Source organism: Hypanus sabinus, chromosome 7 (genome assembly GCF_030144855.1).
Source record: "Hypanus sabinus isolate sHypSab1 chromosome 7, sHypSab1.hap1, whole genome shotgun sequence".
NCBI lineage: Eukaryota > Metazoa > Chordata > Chondrichthyes > Myliobatiformes > Dasyatidae > Hypanus > Hypanus sabinus.
The window spans coordinates 41,725,987-41,751,485 of record NC_082712.1 but is presented as its reverse complement, the minus strand read 5'-3'; the positions used below and the strand labels follow the sequence as shown (position 1 = coordinate 41,751,485).

The 25,499-nt window shown below is 40.8% G+C and overlaps 1 protein-coding gene across 1 annotated transcript in view; it reads left to right on the top strand.

The window, feature by feature from the left end:
- The window catches only part of map1b (microtubule-associated protein 1B), a 93,301-nt gene that overhangs the window by 59,535 nt on the left and 8,267 nt on the right, over nt 1-25,499 (top strand). The window contains exons 3-5 of the mRNA XM_059974601.1: nt 13,886-13,968; nt 17,793-17,933; nt 19,139-25,091. Of these exons, the coding sequence (XP_059830584.1) occupies nt 13,886-13,968; nt 17,793-17,933; nt 19,139-25,091 (6,177 nt within the window). The remainder of the gene's footprint in view (nt 1-13,885; nt 13,969-17,792; nt 17,934-19,138; nt 25,092-25,499) is intronic.

Here is a 25,499-nt window from a genome sequence, read left to right as displayed (position 1 = left end):
TTAAATGTTGGAGCGAATCAAAGTATGGAACAGTTCAGCCCGAGGAGATGCGTATTAACCTGAAGAAATGTTGTTTCATGTGTATAGAAATAGTGCATCTTTCAGATATGTCCCAGCACTGAGAATTAGCAGGTTTCCAGGTTCAAGAGATATCCCTGAATGTGCTCATAGGTGATTTCTAATGTCAGTTTTTTGTAAATTTTGTGTAAAGAGGCTGTTTTTGTATGAATTGTGAACTACTTCTACACTACAAGATGACAAAGGCAGAGAGAGAGAGAGAAACTGGTGGGGGGTGGGTGGGTGGAATGAAGAACGACATCAGTGTCCTTGATTAATCTTTCCTACTAGAGTATTCAGCACAAAGCGGTAACGCCAGAGACACCAGCTGCAGTTTTATTCTCAGTAGGGATGGTTGCTTGGCCTTTTTGGCATTTTAACTCGCAGTATTATTATGTATAATGAAATTTTAACTGTGTAGATTGTAAATGATTTGTACCTGTTATCCAGCTATTGATATGTCCTCTTCAATGTTTGTCATCAAGCCTCTTGGCCAAATTCCGTCAGCTAATCAGTAAAGTGGATTACCAAATCATTTATTCTATATTTGTGAGTACAACGCACATTTGCATAAGAATCAGTTTTATTATCATTGATTTATATGATGTGAAATCCATTGTTTTGTGGCAGTGAGTAATTGTGAAATACTTTGAGACAAATCTGAAAATGCAATGACTTGATTCTTCTTGATGCATTTTTCTTCATATTGAAATACTCTAAAGCGTATCATTTTTATTTTCTCCAATACCCATCTCAAACAGGAATTCCTATGATGAGGTCTGACCTGCTTAATGTAGTCCTGTTGGATGCTGCAAGGTTTAACGCACAGCAGCGAGATGCAGCTCAGTTGGTAGGGCTCTTGCCACTGAGCAAGGAAGTTAAAGGCTCGCATCCTGTTTCACAAGTGAATGGCGGGAAAAAAAATAGAAAGCGCTGGAAATATTCAGTTGGCCAGGCAGCATCTGTGGAAAGAGAATTAAAATATCGTTTTGAAAACACTTCAACAGAAGTGAGAAAGAGAAGTAAATTAATCTGCAGAAGGGGGAAGTATATCAGATAGGATGAGTGCAAGGTTGCTGTGGGGATGTGTTTTTAATGAGGCAGTTAGAGAGTGACAGAAAAGGCAGTCGGTGTTTGCTGTTTCAGAGCTTAATAAAAAATGACACAGTTCAAATGACCAATATACTGAGATAGTGTCATATTAGACACTTCCAGTGTTGACTCTGGAAGGCTACAGTTTTTTGACATACATGCTGCCTGACCTGCTGAGTCTTTCCGGCATTTTCTGTTTTAATTCTGATTTCCAGCATCTGTGGTGATTCAGTAATGCAGACATGCTATACCGTCAGAAATTAGCTTACTACTTGTGCGTCCTGAAATCTGCACTGTGGGATAATGGTGAGGCACAGTCTATACCTACAGCAGGCCCATTGGCACATCTCAGCAAGAGTCCCTGAAACTGATAAACTATTGTTACATAGTCTACTTCATCTGCAGAGGAAAATATGGTGTGCGAGGATAAGGGAGAGCTTACATAAGATGATGCATTTAGGATCTGCACTGAATATTTATGAGTCATTAATCAGGCATTCAAGCACTTTCAGAGGGCAAGAAATCTGTGGAAAACATGTCTGGTTCTGCCTTTTACCATTGTAAAGCAGCATGGTCACATGCTGGAAGTAGGTTAAGCACTTGCTTCTGAGTCAGTGAGTGAATGAGTTCTTACAAATGAGGGTCAAGATTACTGTAAATGGCATAAGTCTGCCCATTTCAACCAGTCATAACCTTCTGTGTCCTGTGTTTGCCTCCTATACTAAATAATATAGCAATATTCTAATTTACTTATGAATGGAGTAACCCAATGAAAAGAAAATCTTTAACTCTAGAAATGTGCAAAACATTTCTATCAGCAGGAGAAAACATATAAAGGATTTTAGAAGAGTTCAATGCTGGGAGTTGTTTGTTGCAGTTGTGCATTATATGTTGGTCATCAGACTCTCTGTAACAGATGGGCTACATCTTGGCTGACCAAGTGCCAAATGAAATGCTTCACTAACCATCTGCCTGGAAGTGATTAATTTCTGTCTGGGTCATCTATTGTATCCGGAGCTCCCTCGACATTGGTGAGACCCAACGCAGATTGGTGGCAGGGGTGGGTGGACTGCTTCATCGAGTACCTTGACTCTGTTTGTTGCAGGAGGCAGGATGTCCTCCTGGTGACTACCCATTTCAGTTTGACTTCCCATCCCCATTCTGACACCTCTTCTACTACCATGATGAGGCCAAACTTTGGTTGGGGAAGGGACACCTTATATTCTGTCTGGATAGCCTCCAACCTGTTGACTTGAGCTTTGATTTCTCTAACTTACGGTCATTTCTTCCCCCTTCCTCCTCTCTGTTTCAGTTGTCATTCTGCTTCCCCTCGCACTCCTTATCTTCTCCTATTCTGCTTATCACTTCCCTCTGGCACCCTTCCTCTTTCTCCCAAGGGCCACTCTCATCTTCTATCATATTCCTTCTGTTGTACCTATCCCCACCCAGCTTCTTGCTTCATCTGCACTCCCTCACCCCCTCACCTGATCTCACTAATCACTTCTTTCTGCCCCCTTCCTTTCCATCGCTGATGAAGGGTCTCAGTCCAAAATGTCAACAGTTTATTCCTCTCCATAGTTACTGCCTCACTCACTGAGCTCATCATTTTGTGTATGTTGCTCAAGATTTCCAGCATCTGCAGAATCTCTTGTGTTTATTAGTTATCATCAGCGGCTTTTTATTTTGGAAATAAGTGTGTGTATTCAGTTTTAGAATCGAAGACTGTATAAAAAAATTGACATGGCATGTAAAGGAGATGGAGGGAAGAAACACTTGGATGTACTTATTATTTCTGTGTTGCACTATTTTTAATCTAACTGCAATATACATATTCAATTGATTTTTTTCTTTCTGTGTACTGCTAAGCTAACAAATTTTACAGCACATGCTGATTATAATAAATCTGATTCTGAAGTGTGTTGCAACAAATGTAACCATAAGTGAGCTTTTGCACACTTCATGCACACAGACCAATCTTGTAGGATTACAATGATAGTCAAAACACAGAATTCTTACTGGAACGAGAACCATGATGTTTAATTCCACAAAAGCTTTGCAGTGCTCTCACTGTAGAGCAGACTCTGGGCCAAGGCTGTCGTCATTTGTTGCTGCAACCCCTGGAAACTTCACAATAGAGATGAGCAGAATTACAGTACCCCATTCTTCACTCCGTGAAAGTGAGAGCAGAACAGGAGTTCAGCTACTTTCAACCAGTTTTGTGAAAGATAGCATTGATACATGCAAGGTTTTACTAGTAGAACTTCAGATCACTATTTTTAACTACTATTCCTGCCTCAGACAGGAACTTCAGGTGATGAGAGCCAACAACGTTCCTTCCACTTGAGCCCAACAGCTTGCCGTTTTCTGAATTGTTTTTCCACAGTGATTAATTATGGACTCATTGTATGGAGTGGGTTGACATTGGTTGATGTCATCAATCAATGTTGATTTGTATTCAAGCACTGCTAATGAATAAAAGCTGCTAAGTAGATCCTGTCCACAGTGAAGTTGTAGGCCAGTGTACATGTAGAACTGAATTGGCGGAATTGTGTAAAATTGGCATCAGAAAAGCATGGTGGAGGAAAGGTTGAATTTAAAAAGAATGCTGGAAAAATGTAGATCAAGCTCAATTGGTGAGTGAAACAGCATTAACATTTTAGATTGATGACTTTTTATCCACTGGACTAGTAAATCTCTTTATTGAAATGCCTAAATTATACTTGATTTCCATGGAGTTGGAATTCTGCCCAAATCCATCAAAGTTGATTTTGAGGCTTTGTTAATAAAGGTCTCTCCTGCTGTAGATATCTGATACTGCACTTCTGAGCTATCGGATTACCAGGAGCATCATTACAATCGAGTGATATCAGATAAGAATAATTGAATAATGAATCTATTCTAATAATATCACAAAAGCATTATATTTCATTTCATCTTAAAAATGTAACAGAGACTCAGTTACACAATTATGCTCAGCCATTTCAGAAGATAGGATGTTATAACATGGTTCATTGAAACTCCTGGAGAAAAGAGAAGCTACTAGTAAAGTAAAAAAAAATCAATAAATTATTTGACTGTTGTCTCAACATTTCATTTTCTAGGCCACGGTACAGACTGAGTGATTTGTTTCAGTCCTAATTTGTCTATCTATTAGTTGTCGGGGTTGTAGGAACACAAAGGGACTTCCTTTCACATCATGGTGTAGGGTGTAAAGTGTGATATTGGTCTTCAGGAGGTTGCAGAGTTGGTGTGCAATAAGACTTCAAATAGTTCTTTGGTTAGGAGAATATAAAGTGGGGGCCAGACAATACAGCTTCTGTTCATGGCTTTTGCTTGTATTAGTGCTACAACAACACTATGCACTGTAAAGATTTTGGAGAAAAATACAGCTTACTGATAGTTGTGCCATTGAAAGTTTTGAGAGCAAGGTGAGTTGGAGGCATGTGAGTTTAATTCATTGAGAAGTGGGTGGCTTATGCAGTAAGAAGGTGGTTCAAGTTTAATTGTCATTCAACCATACACATGTATAAAAGTAAACGAAACAGCGTTCTGCTGGGGCCAAGGTGCACAGCACAGTACATAGAGTTGCACACAGCACATATAGCTACGATGACACATACAGTCACACAAGTCTATGTGACACAAGTGACAGGAGTCTCTGGATGTTACTTTGACTCTTCGGGGGTGGGGGGGAATGGACACTAGGGATCCAACAGGGATCCGGTCCTGGGACCGTGGCAAGGGAGAAAACAAAGAGGTTTTTTTTGCAGCTATACAAAACATTGGTTGGACTGTGCTTGGAGTCTTGTCTACGTTTCTGGTTACCACATATAGGTAAGATGTAGTAGCAGCAGAGAGAGTACCAAAGGGATTCTCTGTGATGGGGTGTAGTTATGAGGAGAGATTGAATAGGCATGGTTTATTCTCAGAGCCTCACTACACCAACAGCGCTATACTCAGCCCTATCCCTCCAGTTCCCAGCCTCCTGCCGACTTAGTTTAAACTTTCCCCAACAGCTCTAGCAAGCCTGCCCGCAAGGATGTTGGTTCCCCTCAGGTTCAGGTGTAAGCCATCCTATTTCCCCAGAAGAGATCTCAATGATCCAGAAACCTGAAACCCTGCCCCTTGCACCAATTCCTCAATCGCACATTCATCTGTACTGTCTCCCTGTTCCTGCTCTGACTGGCATGTGGCACTGTGAGTAATCTAGAGATTACTATTCTGTTCCTCAGCCTTTTCCCCTACTCCCTATACTCATTGTGCAGGACCTCCTCCCCCTTTCTACCTATGTCATTGGTGCCGACCTCTACGACCTCTGGCTGCTCACCAGAGTGAGATAATGCTCTCTTGCGAAGTTTCTGCAGTCACTCTGAGACATCCTGGGCCCTAGTACCTGGGAAGTAACACCTCATCCTGGGCTCTCTTTTGTGGCCACAGTCTTCTATCTGTCCTCCTAACCATCGAGTTTCCTATCACTGCTGCTCTCCCTGCTGAGCCTCCGAACTTGCCAAGGTGCCACTGGCCTAGCTGGTGCTGCTGTGCCCTGATAGGTCATACCACCCCCCCCCCCCACCTGTATCCAAAGGGGTATACTTGGTGCTGAGGGAAATAGCCACAGGGGAACCCTGTACAGACTGCTTACTCCCCTTATTTCTACCATCTACTATCAGAAACCTGCACTCTGGGTGTGACCACCTCAGTAAAGGTTTCATCTATGAGAATTTCAGCCTCCTGGGTAGTCCTGATTACCTCCAGCTCCAGCTCCTTGACCTTGTCAGTCTGGAGCTGAAGTTAGGTGCACTTTTTGCAGATGTACTCATCAGGAAGTCTGTTAGATACCCTGAAATTCCACATCTCACGGGAAGAGCACTCCACTGCCTGAACTATCATCCTGCCTACACTTGTCATGCCCCTAATTTCTCAAAATTAAGTTCTAGCCTGCAACTTCTCGCCCAAGCCTGTTGAGTCAAAGTCTGATCCCTCTTACACTGACCACTCACACAATGGCCATTCCGCTCAAACTCCACTACTTTTTATTGGCCCTCACTAATTAATCCTAGTTACTATTACCTCAATCAATCTCTCGCTCCTCAGACAAATACTGACAGCTCCTGCTCGCTTTTTAAGTCTGGCATGTGAAGTCCATGAGGAACTGTCTCCAACTCACTCTGACCTCTCACTCTGCATGATGAGGGGACGGAATGGGATGTATCTGATGTGGGGCAGCTGTGGTCGGTGAAGAGAAAATATTCACTTGATCAATTAGGAAAGAAATGTATTTAAGGAAACAAAAAATATCAGGGGAGAAAAACATGGCACTTTAATTTAAAAGGAGATGCCATGGTTTCTCCTTCAAAGAATACAGTCTAGGTTATTATGTTGTGCTTTAATATGTAATTACAAACATTGTGGGGAGCATTGATTTTAAAAAATAATGATGGAAGATAAAACTTATCAAGGGTTTATAAAGGAACATTATTTTGAATATGGTTTTACTGCCAAGTAATTTATTGCATTCATGACATTCAGAGATAGAAATGAAATCTACAGAAATATTGGAAGTGTTAAGTAAATCCTCCTCGAGGCTTGGAAAGAAATGTGGTGTCATCCAAAGGCTGTCTGCCCTTTAGTAGTCGACTGCAAGTAAAGAAGGGGTTGATTGATTGTCGCTCATACCAAACATATGATTTTGCACAAATGTCTGATTGAATTAACAAAACAATGCTTGTTCCAAGGTTAAGAATGTGTCCTTGTGGACCACGTCTAGGATTAAAGTCCGAGTCACAATGTCCTTGTTCATTCAACAGAACAATGAAGCAAGACCTATGGGTTTGAACCACACATTATGTAGAGGGCTGTTGGCTGTAGAAAAGTGTGTGTACCAGTGGTCGATGCCTTCTCCTCAGCACAAGAGAGACATGTGACTCAGGCTGCTAACCATGCAGTATAACCAAGCTTTTCAGAGCTTCTCATCATTTTTTGATTTTAAATTGCCTTTTGTCAAGTAAACACAGACCAATGGTCAGGATGCTCCGTCTGAAGGAATTACCACATAATCTCACTACAAAGGTGTTTTATAGAAGATAACTTAATGGCGGCCACATATTTAATTGCACCTTCAGTAGGCTTCAAAATCTAATTATGCCTATCTACTCAAATGTTTAGTCCATTGTAGGAGAAGTAAAATCATATAATTGGTGAGTGCATCTGAACAATATTACTTTTAGTGTTAAGAGTAAGAAATGGTAAATTTATAAATATTTTCTGTCGAGGAATAGTTGTATTATACATTTACTTATCTGATCTCAAGCAATGTTGGTACAAACTAAGATTATAACATTGAATAATTGAAACTATTAGCTTATTAATGTTTTATTTTTAATGTTGGAGATTCTGAATTTATGGCTTAAAATTTTAAGTTATTAAAACTATTTAAGCAAAAATGAAAGGTTTAAAGCGTTCTTTATTCTTTTTAATGTTGCAAGGATTTGATGTCAAGACATGAGTTAAAAAATCAATACTTGACTAGGACAGAAAATATGAGTGACATTTGTACAAACCACAAAGCTGGAATTGGTTGAGAAACAATGGGGGTAATTTTGAGGCTCACTCAATGGTTACATTGTGGAAGGAAGCCATTGGACCAATCAAATTTATACCAGTTCTGTGTCCGAGCAGCTCGTTCCACTCTCCCACACCCCCCCCACCCCAAGCTTGTCCAAGCTATGCTGCAGCAGCTGCAAATCTCTGGAATTTTTGGGACATATTTTCATCAGTGCATTCTTTACTTGTGCTATTGATGAATATTTCATTTCAGTCAAGCAAAGTAGTTCAAATCCAATGTTCACCTGTTGGAGGAATTCTATTTTAAACTCCCTCTATTATATAAACCCATCGTTGATTTTTTTTCTGCCTCCTGAAGCTTTAAAATCGAAGGTAAATTATTTGAGAAGATTTGCGACACCTTGGAGAGGAATGTTCAGATTACAATGTTGTGACTCAGTTCATGTGCCTCTAAAATTTGCAAGTGGGTTGTGCTGGTATTCTCGCTGCTGGTTCTCATTATTCAGCCTGGTAACTTGCTGAGCACATGCACAATGTAACCTGGAGGCTGGTCTCTTGGGAGCTGAGCGCGCTGACAGCTCAGTTTGTATTAATGGACAACGTGGAGTGCCACTGTCAGTGCTGTGCTGACTGCAGCACCCTGGCTGTGGTGACGTGATGGATTTGGCTGCCTTAGTGCCAATGGAACTGACTCCATGTTAATGGAAGAGTGGATAAAAACAACCCCTTGAGACGATTCATTTCAATTCTGTTTAAATTGAGTCAACGGTGCTATGACTATTTTACTTCACTGCTTTCACTTTCAGTGCAATGAGCTTAGGGCAGATTTTAAAATGTGTTCTGCTATCATTTTCCTCGTTGCAATTCCATGGTGACTTTTTGCTGGAAATTTGCATTTCTCCAGTTCAATTCCAGGGAGCAGACAGAAGATCACTTGAAGAACTATTCCTCAGGCTCACAAATGCCACATACTTCCTGCAAGTGGTGATGCAGATCACATCTGCTCAGCAATGAGTGGCGTGGTGAAGTGGATTAGACATATGGTGGGAACTGGGCCTACAATGTTTAGTTTTTGCTTGCAGGCAAAAGGTAATGCACACTGGGTTAAGAGGCATTTCAAGTGCAGAACTCCTCATTGCAGGACAATTAATTGTCCTGAGTTCAGCAGAATTATTGTAGTATTTTTGTTCCTGTAGCTTTATCCTCAGTCTTGTTCGCATAACACTGTGGCAATAAGCTGAGGACTGCCAAAGACAACGTTCAATTTGGACATGTTTTCAGACAGCAAGGAATAGGAGCAAGGAAAGCCTAATTAGCACTCAAGCCTTTTGCAGCCATTCAATTACATCATGACAGATTGATTCCTGGCCTCACAACCACTTTCCCACTCTTATTCTCTCAGAATTATATATGTATGTATTCAACAATTTCACCTCCACAGCTGTTTGTTCAAAGTTCAAAATCAATTTATTATCGAAATATGTATATGTTTCCATATACAATGTGGAGATTTATTTTCTTGTGAGCATACTTAATAAGTCCATGGAATAATAACTATAACAGAATCAATAAAACTTAGGCGTTCAACCAGAGTGCAACAAACTGTGGAAATACAAAACAAAAGAAATAATAATAATAAATAAACATACGCTAAGTATTGAGCACATGAGATGAAGGGTCCTTGAAAGTGAGTCCATTAGTCGTGGGAACATCATTTCAATGATGGGGCAAGTGAAGGTTTGGAATAGAGATTTACAGGACTTGACCCACTGAGAGAAAAACCCTCCTCATCTCCATCTAAAATGATTTATCCCTTGTTCTAAAATAGCCCCCCTCCCCCATTCTGGATGCTTCTTCTGGATGAAATTTTCTCAGGAAACACTATGTTGACCATGTCAGATTCCTGATGAGAAATCAATAATGGAGCGGATCATGTGCAATATAGAACAGATCACTTTGCTCTATTGATGTTAGTGTTGTTTGCAAGACTAAGCCTTGATAGGCTAATTGATCACAATAAATTGCTCCTGGCGTGCTGGTGATTGATATAATTTGGGAAGAGTTGATGAGAATGTGGATAAAATTTTAAAACTAGGATTGGGATTGGTATGAAATGTCTGATTAAAGATGAGTGCACACCAGAAGGTCAAAGGGCCTGTTTCCACCCTGTGCCTCCTCCACATCTCCTCATCAATCACTACCAGGCATACCTTAAACAACATGCTTCTGCATATGCTATCCAGACTTCCCTTTAAACCCACCTGCAGTATTCTCTCGGTTACTTCTTTGTCACCATTTTGTGACTGACAAAATTCCTTCTGAATACCCTCTTGACTTTGTTTTTGGTGAATGTTATACTTAAAATTCAGTATATTCAGAATTTGAGAATTTTTAAATATGGAAGGAGACAACTCAGTCCACGGAGTCCAGACCTGCTCAATGTTAGAACAGTCCAGGCCTTCCTATACACCATCCCCTTGCATTTTTTTCCCCTTTCATGTACTAGTCCCTTTTGAATGTCAGCATTGAATTACCTCCAATGTTACTCCTGATAGTGCATTCCAGACCCTAACCCCTTTGCTGTTCTCATGTGTTCTTCCTTGTCATTTGTTTTTTAACCAATCATGTTCATCTTGCGCCTTTTTATCTGGCCATCAGCATCAATAAAAGTTTTGAAGAGTGGAGCAGGTGTCAGGAGAGAGGTTTGTCAATCGAATGCTGTGTTCAGATAAGCTAATACAGTTCTGTGTTTTCTCTGCAGTTGCAGTAAAGTGGTGAATTTATACAAAAAAAAACATTTGGTTGGGTCTTGCATAGTTTTATACAATTCTATAAGAAGGACAGTAAAAATGATTCGGCATTATTTCCACAGGATGTGATGTATCAATTCTGATGAGTTGCTGGTGACACTGAAGTTGTTTTCATTAGAGCAGAAATCGTTGAGGTGATTTATCAAAAGATGAAGGTGCTTATGAGTAAGACAGCATTTAGAGAATCTGATGAGGGAAACATTTCTTAGCTCATTTTTTAAATTTTTGAAGCAACATAGTCCTACCATCTTGTTAGAATGGCAGATCAATACTACAGTTATTGGTCTTTCTGGAAATTCAGATATTTTCAGATATATATTAGGTAGGGGACAAAGACAAATAAATGACCTAGATGTTGCAATAGATGATTCATCAGAGGATAGTACTCATATACAGTACAACAGTGAAGGAAGCTAACAGAATGCTGGTTAGTGTGAGTGGAATTGAAAGCACAAGAAATGAGATTACTCTTCTGTGATATAAGACATTGGTGAGATCACATCAAGAGTACTGTATCAGGCCTCCTCTACCCATCGTAAATTGGTGGACCGTTTTGTCATCTGCCAAAAGCAGAATTTCCCAGTGGCCAACCCTTTTTTTTGTAATTTATTTTTTTATTGAAGTTCATCAAACAAACATTTCCGTAAGATGTATTTCAGACATTGTACATATACATCATATAATCATATATATCACAAATCTCCACAAAGTATTTATCTGAGATATACACTTATAGAAAAGGGTGGAAAGAAAAAAAACAAGCAAAAGGAAAGAACTATGTACAAGTGGGGAGTGTTTTTTTTTACAACAGATTCATTGATTTGTGAGAATAAAATCAAGCCTATGAGGCATTATGTAGTTAAACCATTTTTCCCAGTATGAATCAAATTGTTCCAGCTTATGATTAACAGATGCTGTTATCTTCTCCATTTTGTAAATGTCCATTGTAATTTCCATCCATGTATTTAAAGTTGGGCTCTCCTGTGATAACCATTTCCTAGTAAGAGTCTTTTTACCAGCCACCAACAGTATATTCATTAAATATTTATCTCTTTTCAACCAAATAAATTGGATGCTAGATTTAAGGACTGGACAGCTAAAGGAATAACAGTTCTTTGCAACATAATGAAAGAAGGAACACTGTTCAGTTTTGAAATGCTTAAAGAGAAACACTTATTAGAAAAACAAGATTTTTATTGGTATTTACAGATGCGACAATATGTTAATAAGACGCTTAAAAATGTAACCAAGGCAAATACATGCTTGATAGAGCTCTTTAGAAAAGCATATAATTCAGATAATGGTGGTAGAATCATTTCAAGCGTGTATAAGGGTTTGTCAAAGGGAAGGAGTTCGGATGGAAAAACTTGATAAGATATCTTATTACACCCTCTCAGAAATCACGTTATGATAGTAACCTCCCTGTTTGCTGGAGAAATTGTGGAAATCAAAATGCAAATCATTATCATATTTTTTGGGACTGCCCTGTTATCAAAAACTATTGGAGGGGGATACACAGTGCCCTACAAGACCTTTTTAATTCCAAACCCCATTCCCATTCCAACATGTCGGTCCATGGCCTCCTCTTGTGCCAAGATGAGACTACCCTCAGGGTGGAGGAGCAACACCTCATGTTCTGTCTGGGTAGCCTCCAACCAGATGGCATGTACATTGATTTCTCCTCCCCCTCCTCTCTTCTTCTATTCCCCATTCTGGCCTCTTATCTCTACTCCTCACCTGCCAATCACCTCCCCCAATGTCCTTCTTCCATTCTTCCACTCTCCTCTCCTATGAGATGCCTTCCTCTCCAGCCCCTTACCTTTCTCACCCACCTGGCCTTACTTTTCACTGTCTCGCTATCCTCCTTCTCCTCCCCCACCTTTTTTTATTCTAGTGTCGTCCCCCTTCCTTTCCAGTCCTGAAGCAGGGTCTCGGCCCAAAACGTCATCTCTTTATTCATTTCCATAGACGCTGCCTGACCCGCTGATTTCCTTCAGCATTTTGTGTATGTTACTGTATCAGTCTCTCTTTTTAAGGAAAGATGTCAATGTATTGGAGATAGTTTACTGAAAGTTTACTAGATTGATATGCAGAATGGCCTTATGTGGAAAGGTTGGACATGCTAAATTCGTATCTGTTAAAGTTTAGAGAAGAGATCTTCATTGAAGTATATAAAATCTTGTGAGGTCTTTGCATGGTATGTGTGGAGAGCATGTTTCCTGTCATGGGAGAATGGGCAACTAGAGATAATTTCAAAAACAAGGGGTTGCTCATTTAAGATGAAGCTGAGGCAAAGAGCAGTGAATCTCTGGAACTCTTCTTCAAAAGGTGGTGGGAGCAGAGAATTTGAATACATTTAAAGCACAGTACTTGATAATCTGGGGTGAAGGATTATTGTGGGTAAATGGTAATGTGAAATTGAGGTTACAATCGGATTAGTCACAATCCTGTTAAGTAGCAGAGCAGAGCTGTCTGGTCATATGACCACCTGTTCTTAATTCATATGTTTGTTGTTGCCCTTTAGAAATACTTTTTTTTATTTTAATTTATCAAATTATATCAATTTGCTTTTTATTACTATGCAGAGCCCAGGAAAATAGATTACTGTTAATGTTAATAGTTCCTAAGTGTTCTCACAATTTGATTAATAAATTAACATCAAATAGACTACAACAAATGAATAAAAATGATTCTATACAAGTAGTAAAGGGTAAATAGAGGAAGCTGGACTGCAGCACACAGATTTAAAATCTTGGGTTAAATATAGCAGGGGAATGTGAGGAGAATTTTTTAATGCCAAGAATTGTTAGGATCAGGAGTTCATTGCCTTTGGGCCTGATGAAAGCAGAATCAATCAGCAAATTGGAGAGACACTTTAGAGGAAATAATACACAGGGCTTTGGGGAATGGAGACGGCACTGACTTGGTGGCGTGAATAGTCTCTTTCCATAGCGCAACCGCTCGATGGTTCTATATGATATATATTCACCTTCAATGTTCTTGTGCTCGTATGTGAGTGTGATGGGCAGTGAACATGTCTTATGAAGGAGCAAGTATTCTTTCAAGGATTAATTATCCAGAATGCACCAAATTCTTTCGATACTTGCAAGGGCTTGTTTCAGAAGGGGTCTAGTTTGATAATCTCCCAGCACTGCAGACTAATTAGGTGAAATCTGTGTCAAGACCCTATGAACTAATTGCTCAAGGATTATATTTAAATAATAACTGATAAGTTAACATTGAATAAAATGAACAGTATACCCTGTGATGAAAATGTTCAGCATTGCGTGCATTTGTTTTTTTTTAATAGGAAATGTCTACATTTATACAGAAAAAAAATCGTGCATTTTTTTCCTTAATAGGTCAGAAAATCCTTCACCACAGAAGTGATGTTTTGGAAACGGTTGTCCTCATCAACCCTTCAGATGAGGCAGTGAGCACAGAGGTAAGAGCACAGATAACAGGCAGCAGACAGATCCAGAGAGCACAAAGGAGAGGGACAATGAAGAGCACTGATTAGGCTGCACTGTAGCTTGCTCCCTGTGAGGATTGTAGGTTGAAGACCATGTATAGTATTGTGCAGGTGATGTCCTAGTGGAAAAGGGAGAGTGATTTCACATTGGGTTTAATCTCCCCATTGCAATTGAAGAGTAGGAATTCAGTTTTAGAATATCTAGAAATAAAAAGTAATATCTGCGAGAATGGGCAATGAGGCAATTCAGTGAATGTGCAAACAAATTTGCTTTCCCAGTTGACTTTTTTTTAGTGCCTTCAAAATTCTCAGTTTCCTACTTGAAAACCTGAGGGTGGAACACTTGGTATAAAATGTCCCTGATTTCTTCACGACTGTGTACTTTAAATAACATTGAAACTATCAACTTCTATGTGAATGATATAGAATTTAAGGATATAGGAAAGAAGAACAATAGTAGGCTATTCATCTCCCTGAGCCAGCTCTGGCATTCATTAAGACTATGGCTGATCTTCTACCTCAAATGATATTGCTCTGCCTCTCTCCATATCAATTAATCTCAAAATTCAAAAATCTATTGATCTCAGTTTTGGAAGAACTCTCCACAGATCTTGGGGTATAATTTTTTTTAAAAATCAACATGATCTGTGTGGCCTTCTCACCTTTTGTGCTAACTGGCCCACTTCTTGTTCTGAGGCTGTGTCTTTGGTTCCAAACTCCCCAGTCTGGTGAAATATTTTCCTAATTGCTAAGCTTTGCAAAATTTTGTGTGTAGCTCCCACTCTTCCAAATTTGAGAGAGTACCAGCCCAGCTTACTCAATCTCCCCTCATGGGGCAAGCCCACTATCTCTGGAACCAGTCCAGTGAATCTTCACCACTGGTCTCATCTTTCCTTCCCCTCTCATTTTTCCAAGGGTCAGATCCATTTACAACTCCCAGTCCACTCTTCCATTGCGGAGAACTAATCCCTTTCTCACAGCACTTTTCCATTAAACTGTAGGAGATGCAGCACTGGCCCTTCAGCCTCTCCCTTTCAACTATCCAGGGACTCTGTAATGGAACTATTTTAAAATTCATTCCTTGCTCTTTTCTGATTCAGCAGCAAGAGTTATCCACAAACAAACAGGGCACTGCAGATGTGTTAGAGATTATTAGAAATTGCTTTATTAAATTTATATAAAGAATAAAATACAGAAAGGATGAAGAATGATGAATAAAATAGAAAGCAAGAAGAAAATAATACTTATTAACAAATCGTTAAACCTTCCCGCACTGCCCAAGGGAACAGTTCTTCCTCTCCCTCTCCTTCTCCCTCAATGCCCTTGTCACTATTTCCAGCTGTTAACAGTAGGCATAACCCAGCTTAAAAGAAGATTACCATTCACGTAAGAAGTTAGCCTGTCAAGACTCCTTACTGTAATGGTTTCCCAGACAAACATGTTGTTCACTCTGAATGCTGTATACTGGTACTCCCACTAAGTTCTCAAAACATGGCTATGGACTGGATCCCTTGTACTTTCTCAAAACATTCCTACATTCCAGACTAACACTATTTTGTCTCACGTACTTCCAAATTGTTACACATTGTAGCGTATATCAAGGAAGCATCAAATTTAACTCTTTCCTGACAGACCCAAGCAGTCCTTACATTTGAACTTCTTCCAATCCAATGTTCACTATATGATCTCCTCTACAACTGCTTTTGGAAACACTTGTGCTCACTACAGAGTGACGGCCCTGAGCTTCCTAATGCCTGCCACTGTATTTCCCTGCCCCAGTGTCACATTGACCTGCCTGTCGATGGCTTCCTGTAACGTTACCACAGGACCCAATGTAAGCTTGAGGAAAAACATGTCGTCATCTCTCTGGAGATGTTATATCCTTCTGAACTCAATATTGAATTCCACCACTTTGAGTAATCCACTTTCTTGGGAATAGAATAACCAGGTTATCCATAATGTGATACTGGCTCAGTTTATCTCTCCATTGGTACAGGCTTATATGGTGAGCAGGTCATGCAGTCCTGCATTTTGCAACTTTTGCCTATGATCTCACCTTTTTAAAAGCTTTATTCCATAGTTTTTATGGCCAATGATTCACGTCCGTCCTTTCTAAATGCTCCCATTATCCCATCAACAAGATGATCTCATTTGCAAGTTAGCTCCAGTGCAAGCCTGGCCTCTCCGTCAGAGAAATTCCCTTTCTCCAATCTAACGTCCCAGCAGCTTGACTTTAATGTATTTTCTCTTTTTCCCAGTTTTGACAAAATGTCTTTAACTGGAAACATTAATTCCTTTATACTTTCTACAGATGCTGTCTGAAGTGCTGAATCTTTCTGGCACTTTTGTTTTTTCAGCATCTGCCGTTTTTGTATTTTAATTTACTAGTAAATCTTCACTGCATTTCCCCTTTGGCAAGCCTGTCTTTATTGGGGAGGGAGATCCAAATTGTACACCCTATTCCAGCTGTGGTCACCAAGGCATTATGCAGTTGCAGTAAGACATCTTCACTCTTATACTTCAACCCTTTCAATAAGTGGCAATGTATTACATACCTCTTTAAATGCCCACTGCACATGCATGTCAGCTTTCACCCAGGTTCCTTTGAACATCAACATTTCCTGATCTCTGCTTTTCCATTTTGTGTACCTTAATGGATGACTCTCATTTCCCTGCATAATATGCCATGTTCTGTGCTTTTGCCCACTCATTTTCCTCATTTATCCTCCTTTGAAGTCTCATTAGATCTTCCTCTCTATCTGCGATTCCATCTAGTGTGGCATCATCAGCACACTTGGAAATTATCAGCCAAATTGTCAATATAGCAGGGCCCAGGTTACCAGTGTGTCTTTCTCAGGTTTGAAACTGAGAAAGGCTCATTGAATCCACTTTTTGCTCTCCGTTCTTTAACCAATTTATTCACATTGGTGTTTATCTTCGACATAGCAATAGTTTTAATACTTAAGCTCATTGTCACCCATATTACTTCATATTCCAAAGTATTGATGTAGTGCTTGTTTTGTGGAATCTACAATTCCACTTGAAGATTCAACAACCTTAAAAGCAACTTGCCCTCTGTCCGAAATCTCTCCTCTTACTTGAGTGCCTTGGACACTACTCATATATATAATGTATCTGCATTCAGTTCTCTGTACCATTAATCACAGGCTGGGAAGTATGCTGCTTTGTAATCCTAACATTCAATACCTAATGCTAACCCCCCCCCCCCCCCCCCAAGAAATCTGCTTCAGCCACAAGGCCACGGGACATTCTAGATTCAGTTGAATATTTGCAAAAAATTTATGGGAAATATGTCACTGCAACAGTCAGATCATCTTTGGCCATTTGAAGTGCAGCCTGTCCATTGAGGGGAGGCAAGTTCTCATCAGTGCCATTGCTACTGACATTCCTGGTGTTGGAAACTCTCTGTGTGGGGATATCTGCACCGGGTAGAGAAAGGACAGTTCAGAAAGATATACCAGTATGGTTATCAGTAGAATGCTATAACTATTCTTCCATTTAATGTTTATTAATATCAATAATAATCTGTTGATATTAATGTTTTTAACCTTTTTTCAGTCTAGCCCCCAAACCATGAAGATCAATGTGGTTTCAGAAGATTTGTACAAATATGTCTGTATCTTTAAACCAAACTAGTAATGACACTTTAAACCAATCTGAGAATGCACTGTTGATTAATCCTACATAAAGATCAATGAGTCTGAAATGCTCCTGTCATTCAATGGTTCTTGCAGCAGCTTACCCAACATTTTTAAAGCTGCGTCTCCTTTTCTCAGGTACGCCTCATGATCACTGATGCTGCCCGACACAAGCTGCTGGTGTTAACTGGACAGTGCTGTGAAAACACAGGGGAATTGATTCTACAATCTGGTTCATTCTCATTTCAGAACTTCATTGAAAGTTTTACAGATCAAGAGGTAAATGCCTACTTTTCACTTTTGATCTTGTTCTTTCTGGCCCACAGCTGAACCTTGATGTAAGCAAGGCTTGTTTTGGAAGTTTGAGAGGTACTCTTAATTTGAAGATTATCTATCATGAAGATGGTCAGCAGTTGCTATGAGCATGTGTTTAAGCTCACCAGAGTTGTGCTGGAGCAACTAAGCGGGTAGAATACCATTTGGGTGGGAGAAAGGAACTGTCAGCATTTTTAGATCGACACCCTAGAGCTTCGAAATCAAAACATCACCAGATCCTTACCACCCACTGACGCCACTCAACCTGCTGTGTTCCCTGAGAAGGTAGTTTGTTACTCCAGAGTCCAGCATCTACAGTCATTTGTCTTGTTGCTGATGAAGTTCATGTTCTGTCACTACTACTCGGGTGAACAGGCACTTATTTTTGCACTTGTGAGTTTATTCTTGGCAAAGTAGAAGTTCCACACTGTAAGGGAATAATCCTGGTATACTTCTTTAAAAGCATTGCTCTGACTGCATGAAACAGTCTTGTGTTTCAATGATCCATTTTTAGAAGTTCACGTACAAAATGTGAGATTTCAGGTTGCTGCAGAGTTAAGAATCTCCTTAAATCAACAAATTTCCTTCCTGCTAATGTTTGGCTAGCAAGAGCTGCCGAGAGATTAGCCTTCATGTATACCTGCACTAGCCAGCCCGTGGTGCGTCATCGAGGCGAGTGGTTTCAATTTGGCCGGCTCCCTGCACGCTTTCCATCCGTGCTGGATTGAGTGTCGAGCTAGCCACTCCGCCTCGTAAAAAGTAGACAACATGCTAAAGAAATAGCAGGGTTGCTGCCCGATGTGCCACAAGGTGCAGAGAGGAATATTATTAACGTACCTGCATATTAGACCATGAAACAAGGAAAGTTCCTTGCATATTTTCAATGAACATGGGCTTACCCAGATAGAATTAGGACCTTTAAGTGACATATTATGAATTTAGTTGTCTCTGTAACTATATTACATCCAAATTGGAATTAGCAGTTCAAAATATTTACATATATTTTGGTAATAGAAGAAGGAATATTTTATTTTTTTTTCCTGGCATGAGTATTCTTGTAATTACAATTCATTTGGCAGGAAATGGCTCTGATACAAAAAAGCCAAGTTGATGTTAATTGAGGTCTTTCATTAATTGCTACTAATTATTGTCTTTTATTTTGCTGTCAGATTGGAGAACTATTAAGTACCACACACCCAGGCAACAAAGCCAGCCTCACATTATTCTGTCCCGAGGAAGGCGACTGGAAAAACACTAATTTGGAGAAACACAATCTGCAGGACTTTATCAATATAAAACTGAACTCAGTCTCCATTTTACCAGAAATGGAAGGACTATCAGAATTCACAGAGTACCTGTCTGAGTCGGTTGAAGTCCCGTCAGCCTTTGATGTATTGGAGCCCCCTGCTTCTGGTGGCTTCCTGAAATTGTCCAAGCCTTGTTGCTACATTTTCCCAGGTGGAAGAGGGGACTCGGCTTTGTTTGCTGTGAATGGGTTTAACATGCTTATAAATGGTGGATCAGATCGCAAGTCATGTTTCTGGAAACTGGTACGACACTTGGACAGAGTTGACTCAATTCTACTCACCCACAATGGAGCAGACAACCTCCCGGGTGTCAACAGTCTGTTGCAACGTAAAATAGCGGAGTTGGAAGAGGAACAATCACAAGGATCCACCGCTAACAGTGACTGGATGAAAAATCTAATCTCACCTGAGCTGGGGGTTGTCTTTCTTAATGTCCCGGAAAATGTGACAAACTTGCAGCCTAATTTCAGGGTCAGGAGGAATACTGAAGAAACCTGCCTTACTCTCCAGTACTTAAACAAACTGTCTATAAAGCCAGAACCCCTGTTTAGGACTGTGGGAAATGCCATTGATCCAGTAATACTGTTCCAGAAAATGGGTGTGGGACGACTAGAAATGTACATTTTAAATCCAGTGAAAGGAAGCAAGGAGCTACAATATTTCATGCAACATTGGTCCAGCAACAACAAAGCTAAAACTGGACTCGTATTGCCAAATGGCAAAGATGCAGAAATTTCATTCCCATACTTGACTTCAATATCTTCTCTGATTGTGTGGCACCCAGCCAACCCATCTGAGAAAATAGTCCGTGCCCTTTTCCCAGGGAATGCTCCACAGTACAATATCCTGGATGGATTAGAAAAGCTCAAACACTTAGACTTCTTGAAACAGCCAGTCGTAACTCAGAAAGAACTGATAGCAGGCCTTGCTACCCCGACAGTTAAACAGGCAAAGGTGAAGCAACGCAGTGACAGCAAGGAGAGTCTCAAATCCAACTCCCGGCCATCTGTTGGAAAAGGAGTTAAAAAGGAAGTCAAGGAAGAAACACCCGAGGTAACGAAACCTGCTGCAGTTAATCACCAAGAGGCTGTTAATGAAAAGCCTCAGAAGGTAGAAAAGAAGGAGAAACCTGTAGTTAAGAAGGAAAAAAGCAGAACTGAATCACAGTCTAAGCCTGAGGAGAAAGAGGCAAAAGCTAAAGCAGAACCCACTAAACAGGAACTTGTAGAAAGTACACAGAAAGACGAGAAGGTAAAGTCCGAGAACAAGGCAAAACCTTTAAAGGAAAAGGTTGTGAAGAAGGAGGTTAAAGCAAAGAAACCAGAAGAGAAGAAAAAAGAGGAAAAGGAAGTAAAAAAGGAGAGTGCCAAGCCAGAGGCGAAAGAGGAAAAAGCCGCCATTAAGAAAGAAAAGGTGAAAAAAGAGGAGAAACCTAAAAAAGAAGAAATAAAGAAGGAAGTAAAGAAAGATATTAAAAAAGAAGTGAAGAAGAAAGAAACACCAGTAAAAGAAGTGAAAAAAGAAGAAAAGAAAGAAGTCAAAAAGAATGACAAAGAAGTCAAAAAAGATGTAAAAAAGCCCATTAAGGAAGTCAAGAAACCTGTGCCAGCTACTGAGGCCAAAAAATCACCACCGAAACCCAAAGTAGAAAAGAAAAATGAGACAGTAAAGAAGGAAGATGCTAGCCCAAGCAAACTGAAAGGAAAGGCAAAACCAGGCAAGAAAGAAACTAAGGTTGAAACTGTTGCTGCAGCTGGAGCAGCGGCGGCCACAGCAGCAGCAGCGGTTACAGCCACAGTCACTGCAGCCGAACTTGAAGTTGAACGATCACTCATGTCCTCGCCAGAAGACTTAACTAAGGACTTTGAAGAGCTTAACGAAGAAGAGAAGAGAGACACCCAGGCACCTCCTGTACCAGTAGAGGATTCAGTACAGAATGAAGTACAAGTGGAAAAGATAGGCCTTACAATTCATGGAGATGCTCTAGAGACAGATGAGTCTCCTGATGAAGGAATAACAACCACTGAGGCAGAAGGTGAATTTGAGCAGTCTCCTCAAGAGTACATTGAGACAGAAAATAAGGAAGCATTAGAACGATTCGAGGATGAAGGAGCAGGTTTTGAAGAATCCTCTGAACCTGGGGACTATGAAGAGAAGGCAGAGACTGAGGATGTTGAGGAACTAGCAGGGACAGTGGATAAGATGGTTCCCACCAAAACTGAACTGGAGCATGTTGTTATTGGGAAGAAAGCTGTGGCTGAGGACCTTGAAGCTGAGGAATTAATTGAAACTGAAGAACCGGTTGATGTTGAAGAGATGGGAGAGAGAGAAGAGATTGAAGAATCAGAATTAGCAGATGATCACAGAGAGCAAAAGGACAAGCTTCTTGCAAAAGCTGAGACTGAAGAAGAGGCAGAGGATGAAGGCAGTAGAGTAGGTGACATTAAAGATGCTGAAATGTATGAAGAGAAAGAGAAATGTGAGATTAAGAACATTGAAGAGAATAAAGTTCCATCTCCTGGTGCAACTCTGGATAAACTCTCCGCCCTTCATTCTTCCATCATTGATCAAACATTGTCTATTCGTAATGAGACAATTCCTACTGATTTTGAAAGTGAGGCAACAGCTTCTGATGAAGAAACCCACGAGGAGCCACCTGAAGAATTTACAGCTACATCTGGCTTTACTCAATCTACTATTGAAATCTCTAGTGAGCCCACCCCGATGGATGGAATGTCCACACCCAGGGATATTATGAGCGACGAGACCAACAATGAAGAAACTGAATCACCAACTCAGGAGTTTGTTAGTGTAACAAAGTTGGAAACAACTGTTATTTCTCAGAGTCGAGAGGGAGCCAAGCTCTCTCCTGTGCCTGACACTTACAACGGGTTTTCACTGGAAATTTCAAAAACCGATGTGACACAAGGTGATGATTACCCAGCTTCTGCCTCAACAATATCTCCTTCATCTTCCCTGGAAGAGGACAAGTACTTCAAACCTCCACCTGCTGACATCAGCATTCCTAAACATGAATATGAAAAGCAGGAGGACTTTGATGTTGAAAAACAAGAGAGTCAAATAAAAGACTTTGAAACCAAATTAAGCCCGGCAAGGAGTCCAGCCGAATCCTCACCACAATCTAGGACACCATTAAGCGACCGCAACGTCAACTTTGATTTGACCCCATCTGAAATCAAGGCATCCACTGATCTGACAGCTTTGGAAAAGGAAGCTCCAGTTGATCAGTGTGCAAGTCCTGAAGAGAAAACCCTGGAAATGACCTCACCCGCACAGTCCGGAACTCCTAGTGCTGGCCACACTCCATTTTATCAGTCTCCAATCGACGAGAAAGACAGTAAAGTTCCAGCTGATGTGTCAGGAAAGCTCCCAACACCTATTATTATTGAGACTGACGATGTGAAAGCCGATGAGACCAGTCCAAGGTATAGTCCCATGGATGAGCCTGTACCTGATTCAGAATCACCTGTTGAGAAAGTTTTGTCTCCACTGCGTAGTCCGCCGATGTTGGGTTCCAGTTCCCCCGTTGATAGTTCTCCAAATGATGCGGAGGAATTCCCAGTACAGTATCTGGAAGGAGCAATGGAACTCACGGGCGACAAACTTAAACTTCTCTCTTCACCCCGACTTTATCCATTTAATGATTTCTCATCTGGTCCTCCTGCTCCCGAAAAAGATCAGGCAGCTGATTTTGAATTGTTGACTCCCAAAGATAGTTTTAGCCAGGAACCAAAATTAGAAGGGGGCACTGTTGGTTCTTTTGCATCACTCGGGCCCTTTGAATCACATAAAGTAGGAGGGGAGCTTTCCCCAACATTGGTAGATCTCAGCCAGATTGGTTCTACCAAGGAAGACAGCAAAATGTCAATCTCTGAAGGAACTACATCAGACAAATCAGCCACACCTGTCGATGAGGTGGTGGCAGAAGACACCTATTCCCACATTGAAGGGGCTGCATCAGCTTCAACGGCATCCCTGGCCACCAGTTCTTTCCCAGAACCCACAGCAGATGACGTTTCCCCCTCATTGCATGCAGAAGTTGGATCTCCTCATTCAACTGAAGTAGATGAATCCCTGTCTGTATCAGTTGTGCAAACGCCTACAGCCTTCCAAGAAGCAGAAGTTTCACCTTCCAAAGAGGATTGCCCAAGGCCCATGTCAATTTCTCCTCCAGAAGTCTCTCCAAAAACTGCAAAATCCAGAACACCAGTGCAGGAGGTCAGGTCACCTGAACATTCTACAATGTCCGTGGAATTCAGTCAGGAATCCCCTGAACAGTCTTTAGCCTTAGACTTCAGCAAGCAATCTCCTGAGCAACCTTCATTTAACGCCAGCTACCAGCACATTTCTGAGAATGGGCCGACTGAGGTAGATTATAGTCCAACTGATATGCACGAGACCCAGTTTATGCAGCACTCTTTGCCTGCACTTGACAAACCATTCTACAGTCAAGATAAAGATCACTTACTGTTTGGTTCAACCCCACCAACAGAAGCTTCTCCAACAACTTCATCAGCTCGCACTCCACAAACAAGTTCTCCTCTCCAGGAAGAATATGGTGTTTGTACTTCTGTCTCATCTGCCATCCCCTCTGAAAAAACAATTATTGCTGGAGAGGCTTTACTCCCAGAGAGGCTCCCAGCTACCGGTTCACCACAAGCAACTTCTCCACTGCAAGAGAAGGAAGACTTACAGATGTTTGATGTTTCACAGCCTCTTTCATTTGCAAACAACATTTCTCCTTTTCATAGTTCTGATTCACCAGCTTCAGGTATACTGCAGGAGAAATCTCCAACAGGATCATCAATATTTTCTTCTTCAGAACAAGTATCTGCTGCATTTGCAACACATTCATACCAAGAGCCTTCCCTCTCACCGAGCAAAATTCCAGTAGTGCAGACAGACATCGAAGAAGTGGAGGCATTCAGTAGCAAACAAGATAAAGTCAAAGACACTTTTGAGGTTGATGATGGACCTTTTGCATCCAGAACAGAGGCTCAGTATCATGCAGACAAATGTTATAAAACTCCTACTTCATTCAAGCTCAACATGGCTGATCTTTCCCCTTCTTTCATCAACCCTAGCCCCTTGGAATTTTTTGAACAAGAAGATGCTCTTGAAGATTTTGAAAGGCCATTGACCCAAGGTGGAGGAGCTCAGCCACCTCCTGGTGGAAAGCACCAGGCACGTCAGTGCGATGATACTCCAGGCACATCAATCAGTGAGTCAGCTCCATCACAGACTGATTCCGACTTCCCCCCTGGAACAGAAGAATGCCCATCCATCACTGCAGACGCTGCCTTAGACTCTGAAGATGAGTCCGAAACCCTTCCTACAGACAGAACACTTGTACATAGACAGATGGATCCCCCGCCTGTCCCCTTAAAGGACCCCAGTCCTCCTCCTCCACACCCAGACGTTTGCATGGTAGATCCTGAAGCATTGCCTACTGAACAGAACTTAGGAAAGGCAGATAAATCTTTGAAGAAGGATGTTAAAGAAAGAACAAAAACCAAAAAGCAGGTCACAAAGACAAAGTCTTCCTCTCCTTCTAGAAAATCTGACAACAAACCAAAGCACCCCAGTGCTCCTTCCAGAACAAATGCACTTGCATCAGCCAAGGAATCATCTGATAAAACTGCAAAAACAGCTTCCCCTAAAAAGGATTCAGCAGACAAGGGGCCCAAAACTAGCACCAATCCAGAAGTGAAACATGCTCGAGGTGATGACAAAGAAGCAAAGAATGCTACAAATACCACAAACTCAAAATCTGCACACACCACTAAAAATCCAGGTAATACCCCTTTAGCCTGTTTCAGTAAACTGACTAATTCAGTATAAATCCAGGATATTGCACTGTTCTGAATATTAAGTATTTAAACATAAAATTTGTGCATTTACTCCTAGAAATGCCAATTTCTTGACCTCCATTATCTTGGCAGAAACACAGAACCTTATTTCATTTTTGAGTAGTTTCTCTCAGGAAGGCACAGCAAAAATTTCTCACCTATTAAATAAAATGACAGAACCCGAGTTAACATTCTGCAATTCCTCGAATTTTATTTTACTTTTCCATTGACGACTAAATTACTAAGTAAAACGTTCTTATTCAGACATATACAACTCTTGATTCAGTGATCCTTATTCAAAATGGCTAGTGCTGCATAACTGGTCAGGTGAATGACAAACAAAACTGTTAATC